At 44.0% G+C, this 19098-nt stretch overlaps 1 protein-coding gene and 1 long non-coding RNA gene across 2 annotated transcripts; one reads left to right on the top strand and one right to left on the bottom strand.

Annotated features, from left to right (window-relative positions):
• LOC129525108 (uncharacterized) lies at positions 1-12047 on the bottom strand. The gene is made up of 3 exons (XR_008669178.1): positions 11960-12047; positions 4666-4785; positions 1-396 (listed from the first exon to the last, which is right to left on the bottom strand). It is a non-coding gene; the product is annotated as an uncharacterized lncRNA (long non-coding RNA).
• TMEM167B (transmembrane protein 167B) lies at positions 9421-18340 on the top strand. The gene is made up of 3 exons (XM_004026248.5): positions 9421-12292; positions 14308-14439; positions 15824-18340. Exons 1-3 carry the CDS (start codon positions 12283-12285, stop codon positions 15904-15906), a joined length of 225 nt encoding a protein of 74 aa, XP_004026297.1. The 5' UTR covers positions 9421-12282; the 3' UTR covers positions 15907-18340.
• Positions 18341-19098: the final 758 nt, after the last annotated feature.

Raw genomic sequence — 19098 nt, 5'->3', positions numbered from 1 at the left:
CTGTTAGGATATTATGTTATTTTCAAAATTATGTGAGTAGGTAGATATATTAGTTATTTATTGCCGTAACAAATTACCCCAAAACTTAGTGGCTTAAAACAAATATTTATCACACAGTTTCTGTGGGTCAGCAATGTGGGTGCAATTTAACTGGGTGCCTGTGGCTCAAGGTCCCTCCTGTTGCAGTCGGGATGTTGGCTGGGGCTGCAGTCATACCTCAAGTGTTGATGGAGGAGAATTTGCCAGAGTCAGTCACAGGTTGCTGGAGGTTTCACTTCCTCCAGGTTGTTGGACTAAGGGCCTCAGTTCTTTAATGGATGTTGCCCAGAGGTCTCCCTCAGTTCCTTGCCATGTAATCCACTCCATAGGGCAGCTCACAATGTGCCAGTTGCCTTCCTCCAGAGGACACAAGTGGGAGAACCCAAAAGACAGAAATCACAGGTTTTTTGTTACCTAATTTTGGAAGTGACATCCTATAATTTCTGCCCTATTCTATTCACTAGAAGTGAGTAAAAAAGTGCAGCTAGGGCTGGGCGCAGTGGCTCACGCCTGTAATCCCAGCACTTTGGGAGGCCGAGGTGGGCGGATCAGGAGGTCAGGAGTTTGAGACCAGCCTGGCCAACATGGTGAAACCCTGTCTCTACTAAAAATACAAAAATTAGCCGGGTGTGGTGATGCACACCTGTAATCCTAGCTACTCAGGAGGCTGAGACAGGAGAATTGCTTGAACCCAGGAGGCGGAGGTTGCAGTGAGCTGAGATGGTGCCACTGCACTCCAGCCTGGCCGACAAAGCAAGACTCCATCTCAGAAAAAAAAAAAAAAAAAAAAAAAAGTGCAGCCCAAATTCAAGGAGAGGGGATTACATAAGGGCAAGAATATTGCTGGGGAGATCACTGGGGGCTTTCTGAGAGGTCACCTACCACAGTAAATTATATTATTTTTGAATTTCACTGCACAATAATGGAGACACTGTATTTGTTATTAATATTTAAGGGAGATTGTTGAGCCTGATAGGTTTGAGAACTGCTTTTAGGTAGTGATCCAGTGTCCAGGAGGTCAGGCATAAAACATTCATAGTGTCTGTTATCAGGGGAGTAGATAGGTAAAATATGCTGGATGCATAGCACGGAGTACAATGCAGCAATCAGAAGCAATAGATTTAGCAACATGGACAGAACTTGAAAACAGTGTTAAGTTAAAAAAGTAAGAAACAATAAAATCTATAATATAATACCATTTATAGAAATTAAAAATACTACTTATTTTAAAGGAAAATATAAAAAAGCATAGACATTAAACACACTAGAAAGTTGCAGTGTAGGAGAAATGGGAATAAGGATAAAAGGAATAAATTTATAAATAAAAAGTGAAGGACTTTGGAAGGGCCAATTGTAATAGTATGCCATGAGCTGCGGCATGTGCATAATTCAATCCTGTGAACCTGAGATCCAAAACACAAAGTGGGGGAAAAAAATTGCAGTGTCAGTCCAGGCGTGGTGGCTCACGCCTATAATCCCTGCACTTTGGGAGGCCGAGGTGGGCGGATCACGAGGTCAGGAGATTGAGACCATCCTGGCTAACACAGTGAAACCCTGTCTCTACTAAAAAAAAAATACAAAAAATTAGCCGGGCGTGGTGTCGGGCGCCTGTAGTCCCACCTACTTGGGAGGCTGAGGCAGGAGAATGGCATGAACCCGGGAGGCGGAGCTTGCAGTGAGCCGAGATCGCGCCGCTGCACTCCAGCCTGGGCAACAGAGCGAGCCTCCGTCTCAAAAAAAAAAAAAAAAAAAATTGCAGTGTGATAAGCAGAGCAGAAGGAAAACACAGAGTGAAAAGTCATGGTGTGCTTCTACAAGATGTTCTCTGTGGGTTGCCAGAGCCAAGTTTTTTGGGTGGGGATGCAGGAAATGAGGCTGGAATCTGCGTGTGAAAGGCCTTAAATGTTCTCTTCAGAGACTGAACTTCAAACTACAGAGTTCTTGGGAAGTCTTTAAACAGATGTGTCACATGACTTTACAGTTTTAAAAAGATCACCTTTGCGGGGAAACTAGTATGAGAGATGATTATAATCTGAATTAAGGCAAAGAGGAAGAAGGAACTGATTTAACACAAACTTAACGAGACAATTTACAGGACTTTGTGACAATGAATGTGAAAGCTATTGACAGAAGAATGGAATGCTATTAATATAAATAGGAAAGAAAAAGGGGAAAGAAGTTGGAAGTGGAAGGAAATGAGTTTAGTCTGTGTTTGAGAGTCTGGAGATGTACTAAAACTGATGGAAATCCAGGTCCAGGCCAGGAATTACAGGCCCGGAAATCCACAGAAAAATTAGTACTAGAAGCCAGGTGCGGTGGCTCACGCCTGTAATCCTAGCACTTTGGGAGGCCAAGGTGGGTGGACTCCCTGAGCTCAGGAGTTCGAGACCAGCCTGGGCAACATGGTGAAACCCTGTCTCTACTAAAACACACACACACACACAAAAAGAAAGAAAGAAAGAAAAATTAGTACTAGAGAAAATGACATGGGAGATACCATCACAAAGTGATAGTCTAGAGATTGCACGGAAACAAAGGCTGAGAGAATAGAGGCAAAGGGCACAGCCTTAGAAACAGTACATCAAGGAGACAGAGTGACAGAAGGAATAGTCAAAGAGGTAGGAAAAGATAAAAGTAGGATAAGGAGGAGGAGAGGGAGGAGAAGAACTGAAAACCCAAAAAGAAAAAGTTTCAAAAAGAAGCAGGTTTGGGCTGATCACCTGAGGTCAGGAGTTTCAGACCAGGCTGGCCAACATGATGAAAACCTGTCTCTACTAAAAATACAAAAAATAAAAATAAAATAAAAAAATTAGCCAGGTGTGGTGGCGAGCACCTGTAGTCCCAGTTGCTCGGGAGGCTAAGGAAGAAGAACAGCTTGAATCGAGGAGGCGGAGGTTGCAGTGAGCCAAGATCATGCCACTGCACTCCAGCCTGGGTAACAGAGCAAGACTCTGTCTCAAAACAAAACAAAACAAAACCAACAAAGAAAAGCAGGTGGTATGGAGTGCTCAGTGCCAGAGATTACAAGATTGAAGATTTAAGAAAAGGCCTTGGATTTGACAATTAGGAGGTATGGGAATGATCTGGAGAACAAAGTTTGAAGGTGTTGGTGAAGATGGAAGCCAGATTATAACAGGTTAAAGAATGAGTATATAGTTGGATACTGAAGGTAGAAAAGCAAAGAGGAAAGTAGCCTTAAGAGGGCAGTAAAGGCCGGGAGCGGTGGCTCACTCCTGTAATCCCAGCACTTTGGGAGGCCGAGGTGGGCGGATCAAGAGGTCAGGAGATTGAGACCATCCTGGCTAACATGGTGAAACCCCGTCTCTACTAAAAATACAAAAATTAGCTGGGCGTGGTGGCACGCACCTGTAGTCCCAGCTACTTGGGAAGCTGAGGCAGGAGAATCGCTTGAACCTGGAAGGCAGAGGTTGCAGTGAGCCGAGATCATGCCACCACACTCCAGCCAGGCAACAAGAGCGAGATTCCGTCTCAAAAAAAAAGAAAGAAAAAAGAGGGCATTAGGACCTAGGAATGTGGACTTTGAATAAATGATTACTGAATGAATGAAGCTGTGAACTTATCCCAGCCATTTAGCTAACTGCTCAGAAAATCCTGTTTTTCATTACAGCAAAAAAAATGGAATGAGCTTTTAATGAAAAAGGTAATGACAAAAGAGATTTGTTCACAAAAGAATGGAATCAGCAGAGAGGTAATTGATAGAAGGAAGAAATGGAGCTGTATGAGAGTAATTTGGAAGGAATGGCAGGGGTGGGATTATCAGAAATGAGGAAAGCAGGAGCTGGATGGTGGGTCTGAGAGGTGTTAGTGATGAGATATTGGTAGGCAGGTAGCACCACTCAGACTCCAAATCAAGGCAGAAGCTTTGCAGTCCCACCCCTACCTCCACTTTCACCCCTCCATCCCAGGGTGTAGACGTCTACAGTGCTTCTCCCTAATTTGGGCTTAGTGAGGTTATGTCACTTTTAAAATGGCTTTCAGAATTTCTGCAATAATCTTAATGCAGTCTTAACCACACTTCCTATGCTCCATGGTTAAATATGCAGACTCTGAGATCAGATAGGTTGAGTCTGAAATCCTAGGTGTACTATTTATCAGCTATGTTACCTTGAGACAACTTACTTGACCTGCTGGTACACCCATTTCCTCATCTATGACAGGGGGATAATAATAGTTACTAACCATATAAGGTTATTATGAGGTTATTAGATGTGTTAATAACCATAAAGTGTTTTGGGTAGTACCTGGCATGTAGTAAATATTCCATAAGTATCATTGTTTTTATTATTTTTTTTTTATTTTTTGAGATGGAGTTTCGCTCTTGTTGCCCAGGCTGGAGTGCAATGGTGCAATCTTGGTTAACGGCAACCTCTGCCTCCCGGGTTCAAGCGATTCTCCTGCCTCAGCCTCCCGAGCAGCTGGGATTAAAGGCATGGGCCACCACGCCTGGCTAATTTTGTATTTTAGTAGAGATGGGGTTTCTCCATGTTGGTCAGACTGGTCTTGAACTCCCGACCTCAGGTGATCCGCCCGCCTTGGCCTCCCAAAGTGCTGGGAGTAGAGGCATGGGCCACCGTACCCGGCAGTTGTTTTTATTTAAGGGCCTACCTTTCACCATTATCTTCTGCTGTTCTCCTTCATGAGCTCTGCATTCCAGTTCCACAAGGCCACGTTCAACTATTCATGCAATAAATATTCATGAAGCACTTGCAAAATGTTCAGCACTAGCTATGGGATTGTGGATAAAATGACAAACAAAACAAATGAACATTACAATATAGCAGGGGGACATAAGTTAAACAGATATAGTATGCTTTGGAAACATGATCGGGGAAGGAGACTGAAGGTCCGAGAAGTCTACCTTGAGCAAGTGAGGTCTGAGTTGGGACTTGAGGGATGAATGTGAGTTAGCCATTGAAGGAGGAAGGGAGGCTTTACTGTGCCCCAATCTTACCTTACACTTTCCCTCTCCAGGCCTTTGATGGCTCAATTCCCTCCCCACTAGAATGCTCTTTATTTCTGCTTATTGAAATGCTATAAGCTTTTCAGGCCCAGCTAAAATGTCTGCTCCTCAATAAAGCCTTCCCTGAACGCTCCAGCTGAAGGCAGTTTCCCATTTCTACCTACCCCCCGCCACCCCGGCACTTAGTTTTCATTTTCCTTGGACACTTCTCACTTTCTGCTGTATTTTTTGGTTATTTATAAACACAGCTTATCTTTTTCTACTAAATCTTAAACTTTTTAAGAACAGAGTCTATTTCTCATTCATCTTTGAGTTCCCAAAGGCTAGCACATTCCTTAGATTTAGAAGTCCTGGAACAAATGTTTGTAGCATAAATTAATGCCTATTTGACATCCTTTTTCAAATATGTTGTAATTCAAATGAAGCTATTGTTGCAAGCTGTGCCTTTGAGGCTCAACTTACTCTTTGGTTAAACCAGAATGCCACAGTCATGGTCTCCATGACTGATTAGTGTTCACCGCAATAACTGCAACAACCCTAACAAACAGGCCACTGTTCTTGACTGACAGGCGTTTGGCAACAACTACCAATTCTCCAGTGAACAATGAAAGGAATTGAGGAAGGACTGTCTGAATTGAGAGTCCCTAGGCCAGTAGGCTCTATTTATTCTTTGCAGTTGGGCTGCAAGAGCTGGTCACCCAGGCTTTGGCCTGATGTGAGACATGACTGCACTGGGTGGCAGTGAGGCTATGAGACTTTCCAGGGTGACAGAAACATTAATGATTGTAACAAAATAATCAAAGATCAGTATCAGTGGAAAGCACTGTAATTTGAGGCAGTGTGATAACAAGGGAAAGGGAGCTTTGAACTTAGACCTGGGTATGGATCCTAACAGGCTATGTTATCTCACCCACGTCCCTTCTTTAAGTCTCAAGATTTAATTAAAAAAAAAAAATCTGTAAAACAGTTGTGAAAATCAAAGATACTGTCTTTACACAATGCTCATGTTCTATTAAAATGTGTTTATTCATCTATCTTACCCAACATATTTTCTTCTCTGAGGGCAGGGACTTATTTAATGCCCCATTTCTGCAAAATCAAGCAAAGTGCTTAGCACACAGTAGTAGACACTGACAAGTACTTTTTTTTTTTTTTTGAGACAGGGTCTCGCTCTGTCATCCAGGCTGGAGTGCAGCAGTACAATCAAGACTCACTGCAACTTCCACTTCCAGGGCTGAGGTGATTCTACTACCTCAGCCTCCCGTGTAGCTGGGACCACAGGCATGCATCACCATGCCTGGGTAATTTTTTTATTTTTTGTAGAGACAGGCTTTCACTATATTGTGCAGGCCAGTCTTGAACTCTTGAGCTCAAGCGATCCGCCCACCTCAGTGCCCAAAGTGCTGGGGCTACAGGCGTGAGCCACCAGGCCAACCACAGATACTTTTAAAACAAATTGTAGCAGGAGGAGCCTCAGACAAAACTCCTCAGACACCGAGTTAAAGAAGGAAGGGGTTTGTTCGGCTGGGAGCATCGGCAAGCCTCCTGTCTCAAGAGCCGAGCTCTTCAGGTGCTCAACTTGTGCTTTTAAGGGCTCATAACTCTAAGGGGGTCCACATGAGAGGGTCATGATCGATTGAGCAAGCTAGGGGGTACATGACAGGGGCTGCAAGCACCGGTGGTCAGAGCGAAACAGAACAGAACTGGAGGTTTCACAATGTCTTTCCAAACAATATATGGAATCTATAGATAACATCAGTTGCTAAGTCACGGGTCGAATTTTAACTACCAGGCTTAGGTCAGGCAGGCCTAGGCCTGGTTTCAGGTGTGGTTCCTAGGCGCTGGGCTACCTGCCTTTAGTTTCTCTTCTCTTTCCTTTTCTGAGTACAGAACAATATGAGAGGGTCTCTCTCTTCCCTCAAAATGAACAACAATAATAGCTATCATTTATGGAATACTTACTCATGTCAGATATTGTTGTAAATAGTAATTCACTTAATCCTCCAACAACCTTAGAAAGGAGCTAACTTAATTTCACAGAAAACTGAACTTTTTTTTTTTTTTGAGACGGGGTCTCACTCTGTCACCAGGCTGGAGTGCAGTGGCGCGACCTCAGCTCACTGCAACCTCCTCCTCCCGCGTTCAAGCGATTCCCCTGCCTCAGCCTCCCGAGTAGCTGGGACTACAGGTGCATGCCACCACGCCCAGTTAATTTTTGTATTTTTAGTAGAGACGGGGTTTCACCATGTTGGCCAGGATAATCTCGATTTCTTGACCTCGTGATCTGCCTGCCTCGGCCTCCCAAAGTGCTGGGATTACAGGCATGAGCCACCGCACCTGGTCAACTTTTTGTTTTTAGAATATAAAAGTCTTGATACAACTAATTTTGAAATAGCCTGGTGAGACTCACTCTATTCAATTAAAAAATGTAAAATATCTTATACAATATGAAAAAGAAAAAATATGGTGGAGGGAGAAAGAAGAAATAAATTTAAGAGTGGGAGAAAAAAGGTAGGAAGAATAGAGACAGACGTGGAAAATGAAGAAAAAGTAAATTTTGAGTGGAGTTAAAAGAAAACTGTTTAATCATAAGATACTGTGTGCATTATCACTGCCCTTTAGAAATCGTAATTTGAGGTCGGGCACGGTGGCTCATGCCTGTAATCCCAGCACTTTGGGAGCCCGAGGCAGGTGGATCACGAGGTCAGGAGATCAAGACCATCCTGGTCAACACGGTGAAACCCCGTCTCTACTAAAAATACAAAAAATTAGCCAGGCGTGGTGGCAGGCGCCTGTAGTCCCAGCTACTTCGGAGGCTGAGGCAGGAGAATGGCGTGAACCTGGGAGGCGGAGCTTGCAGTGGGCCGAGATGGCGCCACTGTACTCCAGCCTGGGCGACAGAGCGAGACTCTGTCTCAAAGCTAAAATAAAATAAAATAAAAATTGGAATTTGCCACCGGGTGTGGTGGCTCACGCCTGTAATCCCAGCACTTTGGAAGGCCGAGGTGGGCGGATCACGAGGTCAGGAGTTCAAGACCAGCCTGGCCAACATAGTGAAACCCCATCTCTACTAAAAATACAAAACTTAGCCAGGCACGATGGCGCGTGCCTGTAGTTCCAGCTACTCGGGAGGAGAGGCAGAAGAATTGCTTGAACCCAGGAAGCGGAGGTTGCAGTGAGCAGTGATCGCACCATTGCACTCCAGCTTGGGCAACAGAGTGAGACTTTGTCTCAAAAAAAAAAAAATTGTAATTTGCCAATTCATCACTCCTCCTGGTTTTTCAGCTTTCATTTCATCCTTAATTTTTTTTTTTCTGTTTATGAGACATAGTCTTTCTCTGTCTCCCAGGCTGGAGTGCAGTGGCATGATCTCGGCTTAATGCAACCTCTGCCTCCCCGGTTCAAGTGATTCTCCTGCCTCAGCATCCCAAGTAGCTGGGATTACAGACAGACACCACCACGCCCAGCTAATTGTTGTATTTTTAGTAAAGACAGGGTTTCACGATGTTGCCAGGCTGGTCTCCAACTCCTGACCCAAGTGATCCACCCGTCTCCGTCTCCCAAAGTGCTGGGATTACAGGTGTGAGCCACCATGCCCAGCCTTTACATTTTATTCTTTTTTTTTTTTTTGAGAGGGAGTCCCACTCTGTTGTCCAGGCTGGAGTACAGTGGCACAATCTCGGCTCACTGCAACCTTCGCCTCCCAGTCTGAAGCGATTCTCCTGCCTTAGCCACCGGAGTAGCTGGGATTGGAGGCGCACGCCCCCATGCCCGGCTAATTTTTGTGTTTTTAGTTTTGTGATTTTAGGCAAGGTTTCACCATGCTGGCCAGGCTGGTCTCGAACTCCCGACCTCAGGTGATCCTCCCGCCTCGGCCTCCCAAAGTGCTGGGATTACAGGCGTGAGCCATTGCGCCCGGGCTTAACTTTTTTTTTTTTTTTTTTTTTGGTGGTGGAGTCTCACTCTGTTGCCCAGGCTGGAGTGCAATGGCACAATCTCGGCTCACTGCAATATCCGTCTCCCAGGTTCAAGCGATTCTTTCGCTTCAGCTTCCTGAGTAGCTGGGATTACAGGCACCTGCCACCACTCCCGGCTAATTTTTTTGAATTTTTAGTAGACACGGGGTTTCACCATGCTGGCCAGGCTGGTCTCGAACTCCCGACCTCAGGTGATCCTCCTGCCTCGGCCTCCCAAAGTGTTGGGATTACAGGCGTGAGCCCCCGCGCCCAGCTGATTAACTTTTATTCTAACCTCTGAGAATGACAGAAGAGGAAAGACTTGTCTTTCAGAGTATGACAAAAATTGGAGAGGTTTTCATCTAGTTAAAAAAAAATGGGGAGAAAAAATTATCTCTAAAAAGTGAGTAGCATGAGCAAAAATGAGAAAGCAAAGACTGTAGAACATAGTCTTTATAGACAAAGCTTAAAGCCCATATAGGGAACAGTGGAAAATACTATTGGAAGGCCTTGAAAAGCAGGCTAAGGACTTAGGCATTATTCAGTAGGTAGTGGTTGCTGTCAAAGGAAACACCAGTGTGGTATGGAGGAAAATTTTCTAGTCCTGATTTCAGAAAGCTGGAATTATTGTGCCAGTGTAATTCTTGGCAGTCCTTACCCTAAACCTTGGTTTATTTCTAAAACGGGTAATCAGGCAGTTGTGAGGGTTAAATAAGATCATATGACAAGGTGTGTTTGCTTTGAAAATGTCAAAATGTTATAAAAATGTAAGTTTTCATTGTTGTGAGGACATAATTGATACTTAAAGACTACCGATATAGCAAAATTACTAAGGTGATGGCTGTAGGATTACAAGAGGGGCAATTTTTTTTCTTTTCTTTGTTTTTTTTGAGACGCAGTTTCACTCTGTTGCCCAGGCTAGAGTGCTATGGCAGGATCTCAGCTCACCGCAACCTCTGCCTCCCCAGTTCAAGCGATTCTCCTGCCTCAGCCTCCCACGTAGCTGGGATTACAGGCATGTGCCACCATGCCCGGCTACTTTTGTATTTTTAGTAGAGACGGGGTTTCTCCATGTTGGTCAGGCTGGTCTCGAACTCCCGACCTCAGGTGATCCGCCCACCTCGGCCTCCCAAAGTGCTGGAATTACAGGCGTGAGCAACCGCGCCCGGCCAAAGAGGCAGTTATTATTATTATTATTTGAAATGGAGTCTCGCTCTGTCGCCCAGGCTGGAGGGCAGTGGTGCTGTCTCGGCTCACTGCAACCTCCGCCTTCCGGGTTCAAGCTATTCTCCTGCCTCTGCCTTCCGAGTAGCTGGGATTACAGGCGCACGCCACCATGCCAGGCTAATTTCTGTATTTCTTTTTTTCTTTTTTTAAGTAGAGACGGGGTTTCACCATGTGGTCAGGGTGGTCTTGAACTCCTGACCTCAGGTAATCCGCCTGCTTCGGCCTCCCAAAGTGCTGGGATTACAGGCGTGAGCCGCGCCCGGCCAGCTGCTGCTGTTTTAGACAATGGTTGATGAAGCGTTCGAAGGCCTAAACAATAGAGCTTTTGTTCTGTTTTGTTTTTGAGTGGTCCTGAACAGTTCTTTTGGGCAGGGGAATTTGTCTGTCTGTGAATGTGCAAACATATATATAATCTGAGTGGCTGCCTGGCCTTGTCCTAGGTTTTGTCCCGTATATACGCCGTCTTTTTTTTTTTTTCTTTCTGCATGTATGTATATTTTCTCAAGGCGTCTGTCCTGCACTAGACTTTGGCTTGTCTTTCCAGGCCAGCTTCCAGAGGATGCTTTGGCAGTTTTCCCTCTGGGTAACCAAGCAGGCTGCAGCCAGCAGATGGCACTGCAGCAGAAAGGGGCAGAGTCCCTTTAGGCCCTTGACAAGCACGGCGGATTAGTAACCTTATAATTTAACCCTCCAGTTAGCCTTGGAGGACTCCGTGTCGCACTTCCGCCCGAACTCTAATAAAGCGGGCCGAGTTGTGTGCAATTAAGGATTTCAGTATGCAAATCTGAATCTGTACTTTTGTCTCCTCCACCCCACCCCCATCATTAGACTGGCAATGTCTTTTGTCACGTTGTCAAAGTGTCCTCAGAGAAGCGGTGTCTAGATATCGCCGATTTCTGGTTAAAGTGGCTGAAGTGATCCCAGCATTAATTAAATGCAGGAGAATCGAGATTCTCCTGATAGTTTAAGGAAAAGAAAAATTCACACAAGCAAACGGGCAACCATTTGAATGTTTTCCGACGACGTGGTGCTTTAGGATCTGAAAGATGCGACTTGGTTTTTTTTGTTGTTATTGTTTTGTTTTGTTTTGTTTTTGAGACGGAGTTTCCGCTCTTGTTGCCCAGGCTGGAGTGCAATGGCGCGATCTCGGCTCACCGCAACCTCCGCCTCCCAGGTTCAAGCGATTCTCCTGCCTCAGCCTCCCGAGTAGCTGGGATTACATTACAGGCATGAGCCACCATGCTCGGCTAATTTTGTATTTGTAGTAGAGACGGGGTTTCTCCATGTTGGTCAGGCTGGTCTCGAACTACGATCTCCTGCCTCGGCCTCCTAAAGTGCTGAGATTACAGGCATGAGCCACCGCGCCCGGCTAATTTTGTATGTTTAGTAGAGACGGGGTTTCTCCTTGTTGGTCAGGCTGGTCTCGAACTCCGACCTCAGGTGATCCGCCTGGCTCGGCCTCCCAAAGTGCTGGGATTACAGGCGTGAGCCACCGCGCCCGGCCGCGACTTGTTTTTGTTACAAGGTTCCTCATTTCATTTGCAACGTTCAGACGCAGTCTGACTAGATTTCCATCCGGAGTAAGGAAGAGCAGCTCAAGGGCAGTCACGGAGGCCGCAGGTGCGGCTTCTTCACCCGCGGTGCTGGAGTTCTCTCAAGTGGAAGCCCAGGACGATGAAAACCTTATAGGTAGGCTGCTGCTTACACACAGCAGCCGCCACGGCGCAAAATAAACTACAAAACTACAAGCCTTTACCTTTTCAAACACACTGACGCGGGCCAGCCCCAGCCCTACGCCCGCAGGGGCACGCAGAAAAGACTTAGTTACCACGGCAAAGCAGGAAGCCTCCGGGATAGCGTTCTTCTTACTCTACGTAAACACGCAGTTTCCCGAGCTCGACAATCGGCTAGCCACTCCTGATAGCGTTCGGCGCTCGCCTCTCGGCCCTTGCTCCTGCGTACTACGGCTTCTTCCAGTCGCCTCGGCCCGGATCGGGAAGTGTCAAGCGGGCGCTCCCCCATCTCCGCCGCTATTACCACTGAACCCGGACCCCCTACCCAGGTCCAGGGACAGCCGCCATGACGAACGGTGAGAACTGATGCCCTGAGCGAAGGGTGGGAGTGAAGGACTAAGGGAAAACGTGGCGGGCGGGGCCGGGACTGACGTGGCCGTTCTCCCCGCCCCCTCCCAGCCCGGCCCCCCTTGGCCTCTCGACGCCCCTAACTTCTGTACCCCTATACTCCTCTACGGGTTCCCCCTTCCCATATTCATCTAGGACCCCCAGTGCCTCTTATGCTCACACCTCGAGTTATCTATCCCTATGCTTTGCTTTCCCTTTTCTTTTTCTTAGTTCTTTCTGGCCCTTGGAGAGGTCAGTCCCAGAGGTACTACTGCTATTTAAACCCGGGGAAGAGAGAGGCTCCTCCTCCCAGCTCCCTACGTTCTCATACTTTCGGACCGTAGTTTTGTTGAGAGGGCAAATAAAGGACATAGAATATCAAGTCCCACACTTTTGGGGGTGCTGGTGAATGTAGACCCCACAAAAGCTTCTTGTTATGGAAAAATACCGAAAGATTTCTGATTTTAAAGTCCTGGCGGGGTAATCCCACGTGGAGACCCTGACTAGTGTTGCAAGGGGTGGATTTAGACACTGCCTCTTCTAGATGATGAGGCAGTTTATCTGACCTAATTTTCCAGGCCTCTTCAAACACTTTATGAATTCTGAATTCCAGAGGAGGACAGGAAGGAGGGCCTTCATGATTTTTAGCGTCAACCTTACAGGAAAGGAGAAGAGAAAGCCTTTTAGGCATTACGATGATTTGAGGGGCTCCGGAAAGCATTTCTCAAAAGTACTTTGTCCATAGACCTGGCACTGAAGACTCGAATTTAACCTCCTTGTGAATGTTGGCATTGTCTGCAGAAACTTATGAGAGAAAAGGGGTAGCACGTGAAGGTATAGTTCCTCAGAAAACCTTAGTGTATGTATTAATTTGCTGGACCCTTTCTTAGTGACACCTTAGCTGTGAGACAGTTTTACTGGAGGAAGAGAGGTAGCGTGATCTAGAACTGGCAGACACTGGTTATATATAATATTCATTTGGAGCTTCCTGGGAGGTCAGAGGTCTCAGGATACTAGGCACAGTAAGAAAAGGGAATTTACCCAGAGGAAGACAGAATCTGAACCAGGAAGTAAGACAGCAGTTTGACACGGTAATTGCTGAATAAATTTTAGTCATTCTTCCCCCATTTTGTGGTCCAATATCTTCTTGTTTTTTGCAATTAGGTGATTCATTGTGCTTCCCTGTACAAGAAATAAGCTTGGTTTATGTATTTAAGAAACAGAGCTAAGAAGTTAAAGCTTTCTATGTTGAAGCCTTAGATACTTTTTCTTTGTTTTAGAAAAATCTGTTATTATTCTGGCAGAAATTCGGCTTGTTAGAGTATCATCCATAAAGTGTAAGATAATGATAGGAAAATTGTAGTCATGTGGATTCTTACTCTTGCAACTTTCATTAAGCTTAATTTTTTGCCTTAACATATTCTTCACCAACAGTTGCATATCTGACAGTTTTGGCTACATATCTAGCTCTCCTTTATCATATGAGTGATTTATAACAAGAACATGTTAAATTCTCTGTGCTGAGTCTCTAAGGATTCATATGTCTCAATCTATTGCCAACACTAGTCATTCCTGGGATGCTAATTTCTGCCCAGGATTTCTACTTCTTGAAAGGTGAGGGGAAGGACCAGTGACATTTTAGTAAAGGGGATGTAAAAAAAAAAAAAAAAAATTTTTTTTTTTGAGTTGGGGTCTCACTCTGTTGCTCAGGCTACAGTGCAGTAGGCATGATCGTAGTTCATTGCAGCCTCGAACTCCTGGGCTCATTTGATCCCCCTTCCTCCTACAAGCAGTTTTTGGGAACAGTAAAATAATCGTGTTAGTCCCAGGATCCTGGCTCCCTCTTGTCAAGTGTCGGTACTGCCTGTTGGGGTTATTATTTTGTTATTATGTCACACACTATCTTCCTTAGAGTTCTCAGGCGGGATCACAGGTCCGACGCTAGATCAGTACCTAAGGTCTTCTTTTCTTCTTTATTTAACAGTGTACTCCTTGGATGGGATTCTGGTGTTTGGTTTGCTCTTTGTTTGCACCTGTGCCTACTTCAAGAAAGTACCTCGTCTCAAAACCTGGCTGCTATCAGAGAAGAAGGGTGTTTGGGGTGTGTTTTACAAAGGTGAGGCCATGTCTGGACAGGGAGAAGAGACTGCCATCTCTGGACAGTGTGGAGCTACAAAATAGGGAGTACAGTGAGCTGGGATTGTATTTGGTTTCATTTTTAGAAAAAAATCCCTCAGATTGGGTCTGAGAGTCTGGAAAATTAATCATTCTCCAAAGTTGAGGGAAGAGGTAAAAGTTAAAATTTGCTGGGTGTGGTGGCTCATGCCTATAATCTCAGCACTTTGGGGGGCCAAGGCAGGAGGATTGCTTGTGTCCAGGAGTTGTAGATCAGCCTGGGCAACACAGTGAGACCCCATTTCTACAAAATATACAAAAATTAGCCAGGTATGGTGGCACGTGCCTGTAGTCCCAGCTACTCAGGAGACTGAGGTGGGAGGATTGCTTGAGCCTAGGAGGTTGAGGCTGCAGTGAGCCATGGTGGAGCCACTGCACTCCAGCCCAGGAGACCCTGTCTCAAAAAAAAAAAATTTATTTAAAAACATAATTGTCTATTTTAGCATCCAGATGATTTTTGTATTCTCCATGGAGTAAAAGTATACACATCAAATCATTTTAGGCTGGGGTGGAATTCCTCCCTTCAGTGGGAAAAAGATTTTTCTACGGAAAATTTTTCTTGATTTTCTGTAAATGGTACATTGGAGTCTGTTTTAAGGTTTGATTTAATTAACTCAGATGCTTTTTTGTACTTTTTATTTGAGGCACATTCATTTCGAATCCTATCTACCTAAACTTTTTTTTGAAAAAGGAAAAAATATAAACAAACAGTATATTCACCTAGACCCTAAAGCATAAGGATAGCATTTAGAAACATCCCAGAGGCCGGACGCGGTGGCTCATGCCTGTAATCCCAACACTTTGGGAGGCCGAGGAGGGCAGATCACCCAAGGTCAGGAGTTCGAGACCAGCCTGGCCAACATGGTGAAACCCTGTCTCTACTAAAAATACAAAAATTAGCCAGGGAGCCGGGCACGGTGGCTCACGCCTGTAATTCCAGCACTTTAGGAGGCCAAGGCGGGTGGATCACCTGAGGTCAAGAGTTCAAGACCAGCCTGGCCAAGATGGTGAAACCCCATCTCTACTAAAAATACAAAAATTAGCTGGGCATGGTGGCAGGCGCCTGTAATCTCAGCTACTCAAGAGGCTGAGGCAGGAGAATTGCTTGAACCCGGGTGGCAGAGGTTGCGGTGAGCCGAGATCGCGCCACTGCACTCCAGCCTGGCCAACAGAGTGAGACTGCCTCCAAAAATAAAATAAAAACATCCCAGGCCCTTGAGAGCGTTGATATGTCTGTCTGTGACTAGAGACTTCAAAATATCACCTTGAAAGTGAGGACTTCAGTGAAGGGCAGGGTGTGATTTCTTCTCTCTTTTGCCTGCTAGCCGCTGTGATTGGAACCAGGCTGCATGCTGCTGTGGCAATTGCTTGTGTTGTAATGGCCTTTTACGTCCTGTTTATAAAATGAATTCCAAAGCACCCAAGTCATCAACTGCCAACCAAGGGGACGGGGATGAAGAACCTGTTGGAGACCTGAACCCAGTGTAGGAGAGTTCAGCTGAAATCATCAGTCCCCAGGATGACACCACAGCACCTGCCCCTGCCATATGTGGGGAAAACTCATGGTCACGAACATTATTTATGCTTCAGGGGACTACAGAAAGCCAGCTTCCTTTGATCTGTGTGTAAATCAGTCCTTGGCAGAGTGCATATAATGTCCAGGTAAATTACACCCCTGAGTGATAAGATTACATACCTCCTTCATAAAAACCTGTCATCCTGTTTTGTTCTTCAGCTCCTCATCAGGATCTTTTCAAACTGAGGCTCATTAGGGAAGGAACTAGGCTGTGTTCAGACTTCTTTTGAAGAGAGAGAATTTTCAAGACTTCTTTTCACTCTTTGATTTGGATCTGGCAAATTGGGGAGGGGATGCTGGGTGGGAAACAGTTATGAAATGCCAAGAAATTCTTTGGCTTTAGAAATTTATCTTTCATGTACCCATCTGGGAACATAAAAGAGAGGCATAGTGCTCATTGCAAAAAGAGAACAGATGAAGTAGCTGTGTTATGTGCTGGTATCTTGAGAGTTTTGCCAAGAAAATCTGGGCCTACATAAAATTTGAGAATTATCTGTGTGATGAGACCAGAAAGCAGTGGCTTAGACAAGAAAAAATTTTTCTGTTCACCAGTATCCTCAAATGGAGACTTCACTTGATCAGATGGTATATGAAAAATGAATCAACTGTTGCTATTTCGTAAAACCTTTTTATATTTTCTAAATTTACTTAGTGCTAAATACTGTTACTCAGTTTTAAATGCCACAACTAGGGGAAAAAGAAACTATTGAAGAAATAATTGTTTAGTATATTTGCAGTTAGGGTAGAAGAAAGAAATCCAGTATATTGATGCATATACTAGTAAATTCATCTAGTATAAGAACTTGTGATGTTAGATTGAAGTTTTGTCATCTTATAAAAGACAACAAACTTATTTTCTGTTTAAGTCTGAGTGTTATGGCAATTTTTAGTTGATTACTTATTTTTCTTAGCCAACTTTTAATTTTCTTCATATTGCATTGCTCTTTAGTTGTCTCTGGAAATTCTATTTACTTTAAGGACATGAGAAATTCAAATGAGAGAAGTTGCTGATATTCATCAGTGTGTTTGGATAGTTCATAGGGTCCACAAATCAAATGAGGTTGTTTCCTGAAGTAGAAGAAAACAGAACTTTGCAATTGATACTGAAGTACTTTGCCATGGAGTTAGTAACTCCTGAGCAGACCATTTTAGATGGCTCAGCATTTGGCAGGAAGACTTCTCCATTCCCTCCTTATATCTATGGAAGGATCAGCTGTTGGATGTCTAGAACTTCTCTATTTAAAAAAAAGAGTAGGTCTAAAATTAAATTATTATAAGCAAGCATAGACATGGGTCTTCCAGTTGAATTGTCCATTACCGTAAAACTTAATGGTGGACAAGTTAGCTGTGGTTGATTCCTGTGTGGCAGTAAATTGTCTTCTGTCTGCTTACTCCAAATAATAAAAGCTGCTAGGAAGTTTAGATTTTGAAATAGGCAGTTTAATGCTTTGAGGGTTTCTAGAAATACAGAAAGTCATCAAGTAAACACTACATGTCTAATCATCTCAGAGTTGTGGCTGTTATCTCTTCAGGACTTGGTCCACAGGGTAAATTTCAACAATTCATACATTTTCCATTGTCATTTCTGAGGACCTTTGAGATGAGAGAAGGGAAATCCAGTGGAACAGGAAAGAGAGTTACACCTTGTGGGTGTGAGTTTGGGACCTGTTGGCGGAAGGGAATGTCACTCCCTGGAAACAGGTTCAGCATGTTTGCACTTGTTATTTTGTAGCTTTAATGATTTTTGTTTTCTAATAGGGCAAATGTCTCTAAGCTTGGTGTTTAGAGCTGCTTCATATTTTAAACTAGTTCCATTCCACAGTTCTAGTTCAAACCAGTTTTTACAGCCTCCTGGGTGGGTCGTCTTGACCCAAACTCTTGTGTTGTTACATTTTGAGATGTTTTCATACCAGAATGTACCAAAAAGTGCACAAGGTAAAGGTAATTTACATCCAGAAACAAATATACATTTGTTTCATTTCTTGACTTTCCCTAAGCAGATAAGCAGAAACTTGTTTAACTCATTACTTTGTTTGATGTGTCTTACATATTTTTGACTAAAAGTTATAGAATGTTATTCCTCTGGGGGAATCTTTTACAGGTGGAGGAATGGGGATAGCAGTATTGCCTCAGATTCAAACTGGCATCACCATAAACCCTGTAGGCCAGGGTGGAATGAAGTCAGCTCCTTTTTATAGTTGAAATACAATTTTTTATTCACCATTGTCTGCACAAATCCTTGAAAATAAACTTTTTTTCCCTACAATCTTTGTCAATTTATTTGTCACATGCTGAATTTATTGAAGTTTGTTCAATCCTCCCCTGGGTTCAGTTCATAGCCTACCTTTTTAGTTCACATTAGTAAATACCATCATTCCTGTTATCCCATTGTGAGAGCATTGAATGTATTATATAATTAAGAATCTATGATGGCCTAGTTTTCTCCTTTAGGGCAGCTGAGACAGATATATCTAGAGATATCTATAACTAGATATATATATGTATATATGATATGCTGAGATATATATAACTAAATAAAAATGCATGTAGTAAGTTTTCATATATATACGAATAAGATATTCATATATATGTGAATGAATAAGTATTAAGGTATATGAAATAAGGTAGAAAGCACCCCCAATACATTTCATCTACTATTGCTATTAAAATACAAGTATCATCTGCTCTAAGCAGTCATAAACATCTTCATTCAAATGAAGTTAACAAGTTAACCAGCCAGACACCTAGAAAATCCTTGAGCCAGACTTTGGGAGGCTGAAGCGGGTGGATCACTTGAGGTTAGGTGTTCAAGACCAGTCTGGCCAACATGGTGAAACTCTGTCTCTACTAAAAATACAAAAAAAGAATGTGTCACTGCACTCCAGCCTAGGTGACAGAGCGAGACTCCGTCTCAAAAAAAATAAAAAAAAATAAAAAAAATCCTTGAGCCAGCGGGATTCTGGCACATACAATGGGTACTTTCCCCCTTATTTGTTTATTTCAAGTGCCTGGTGAGACTGGCAC

This window comes from Gorilla gorilla, chromosome 1 (assembly GCF_029281585.2).
Source record: "Gorilla gorilla gorilla isolate KB3781 chromosome 1, NHGRI_mGorGor1-v2.1_pri, whole genome shotgun sequence".
Classification (NCBI taxonomy): domain Eukaryota; kingdom Metazoa; phylum Chordata; class Mammalia; order Primates; family Hominidae; genus Gorilla; species Gorilla gorilla.
The sequence above is the reverse complement of the archived record's forward strand: the minus strand, read 5'-3'. Positions and strand labels throughout refer to the sequence as shown.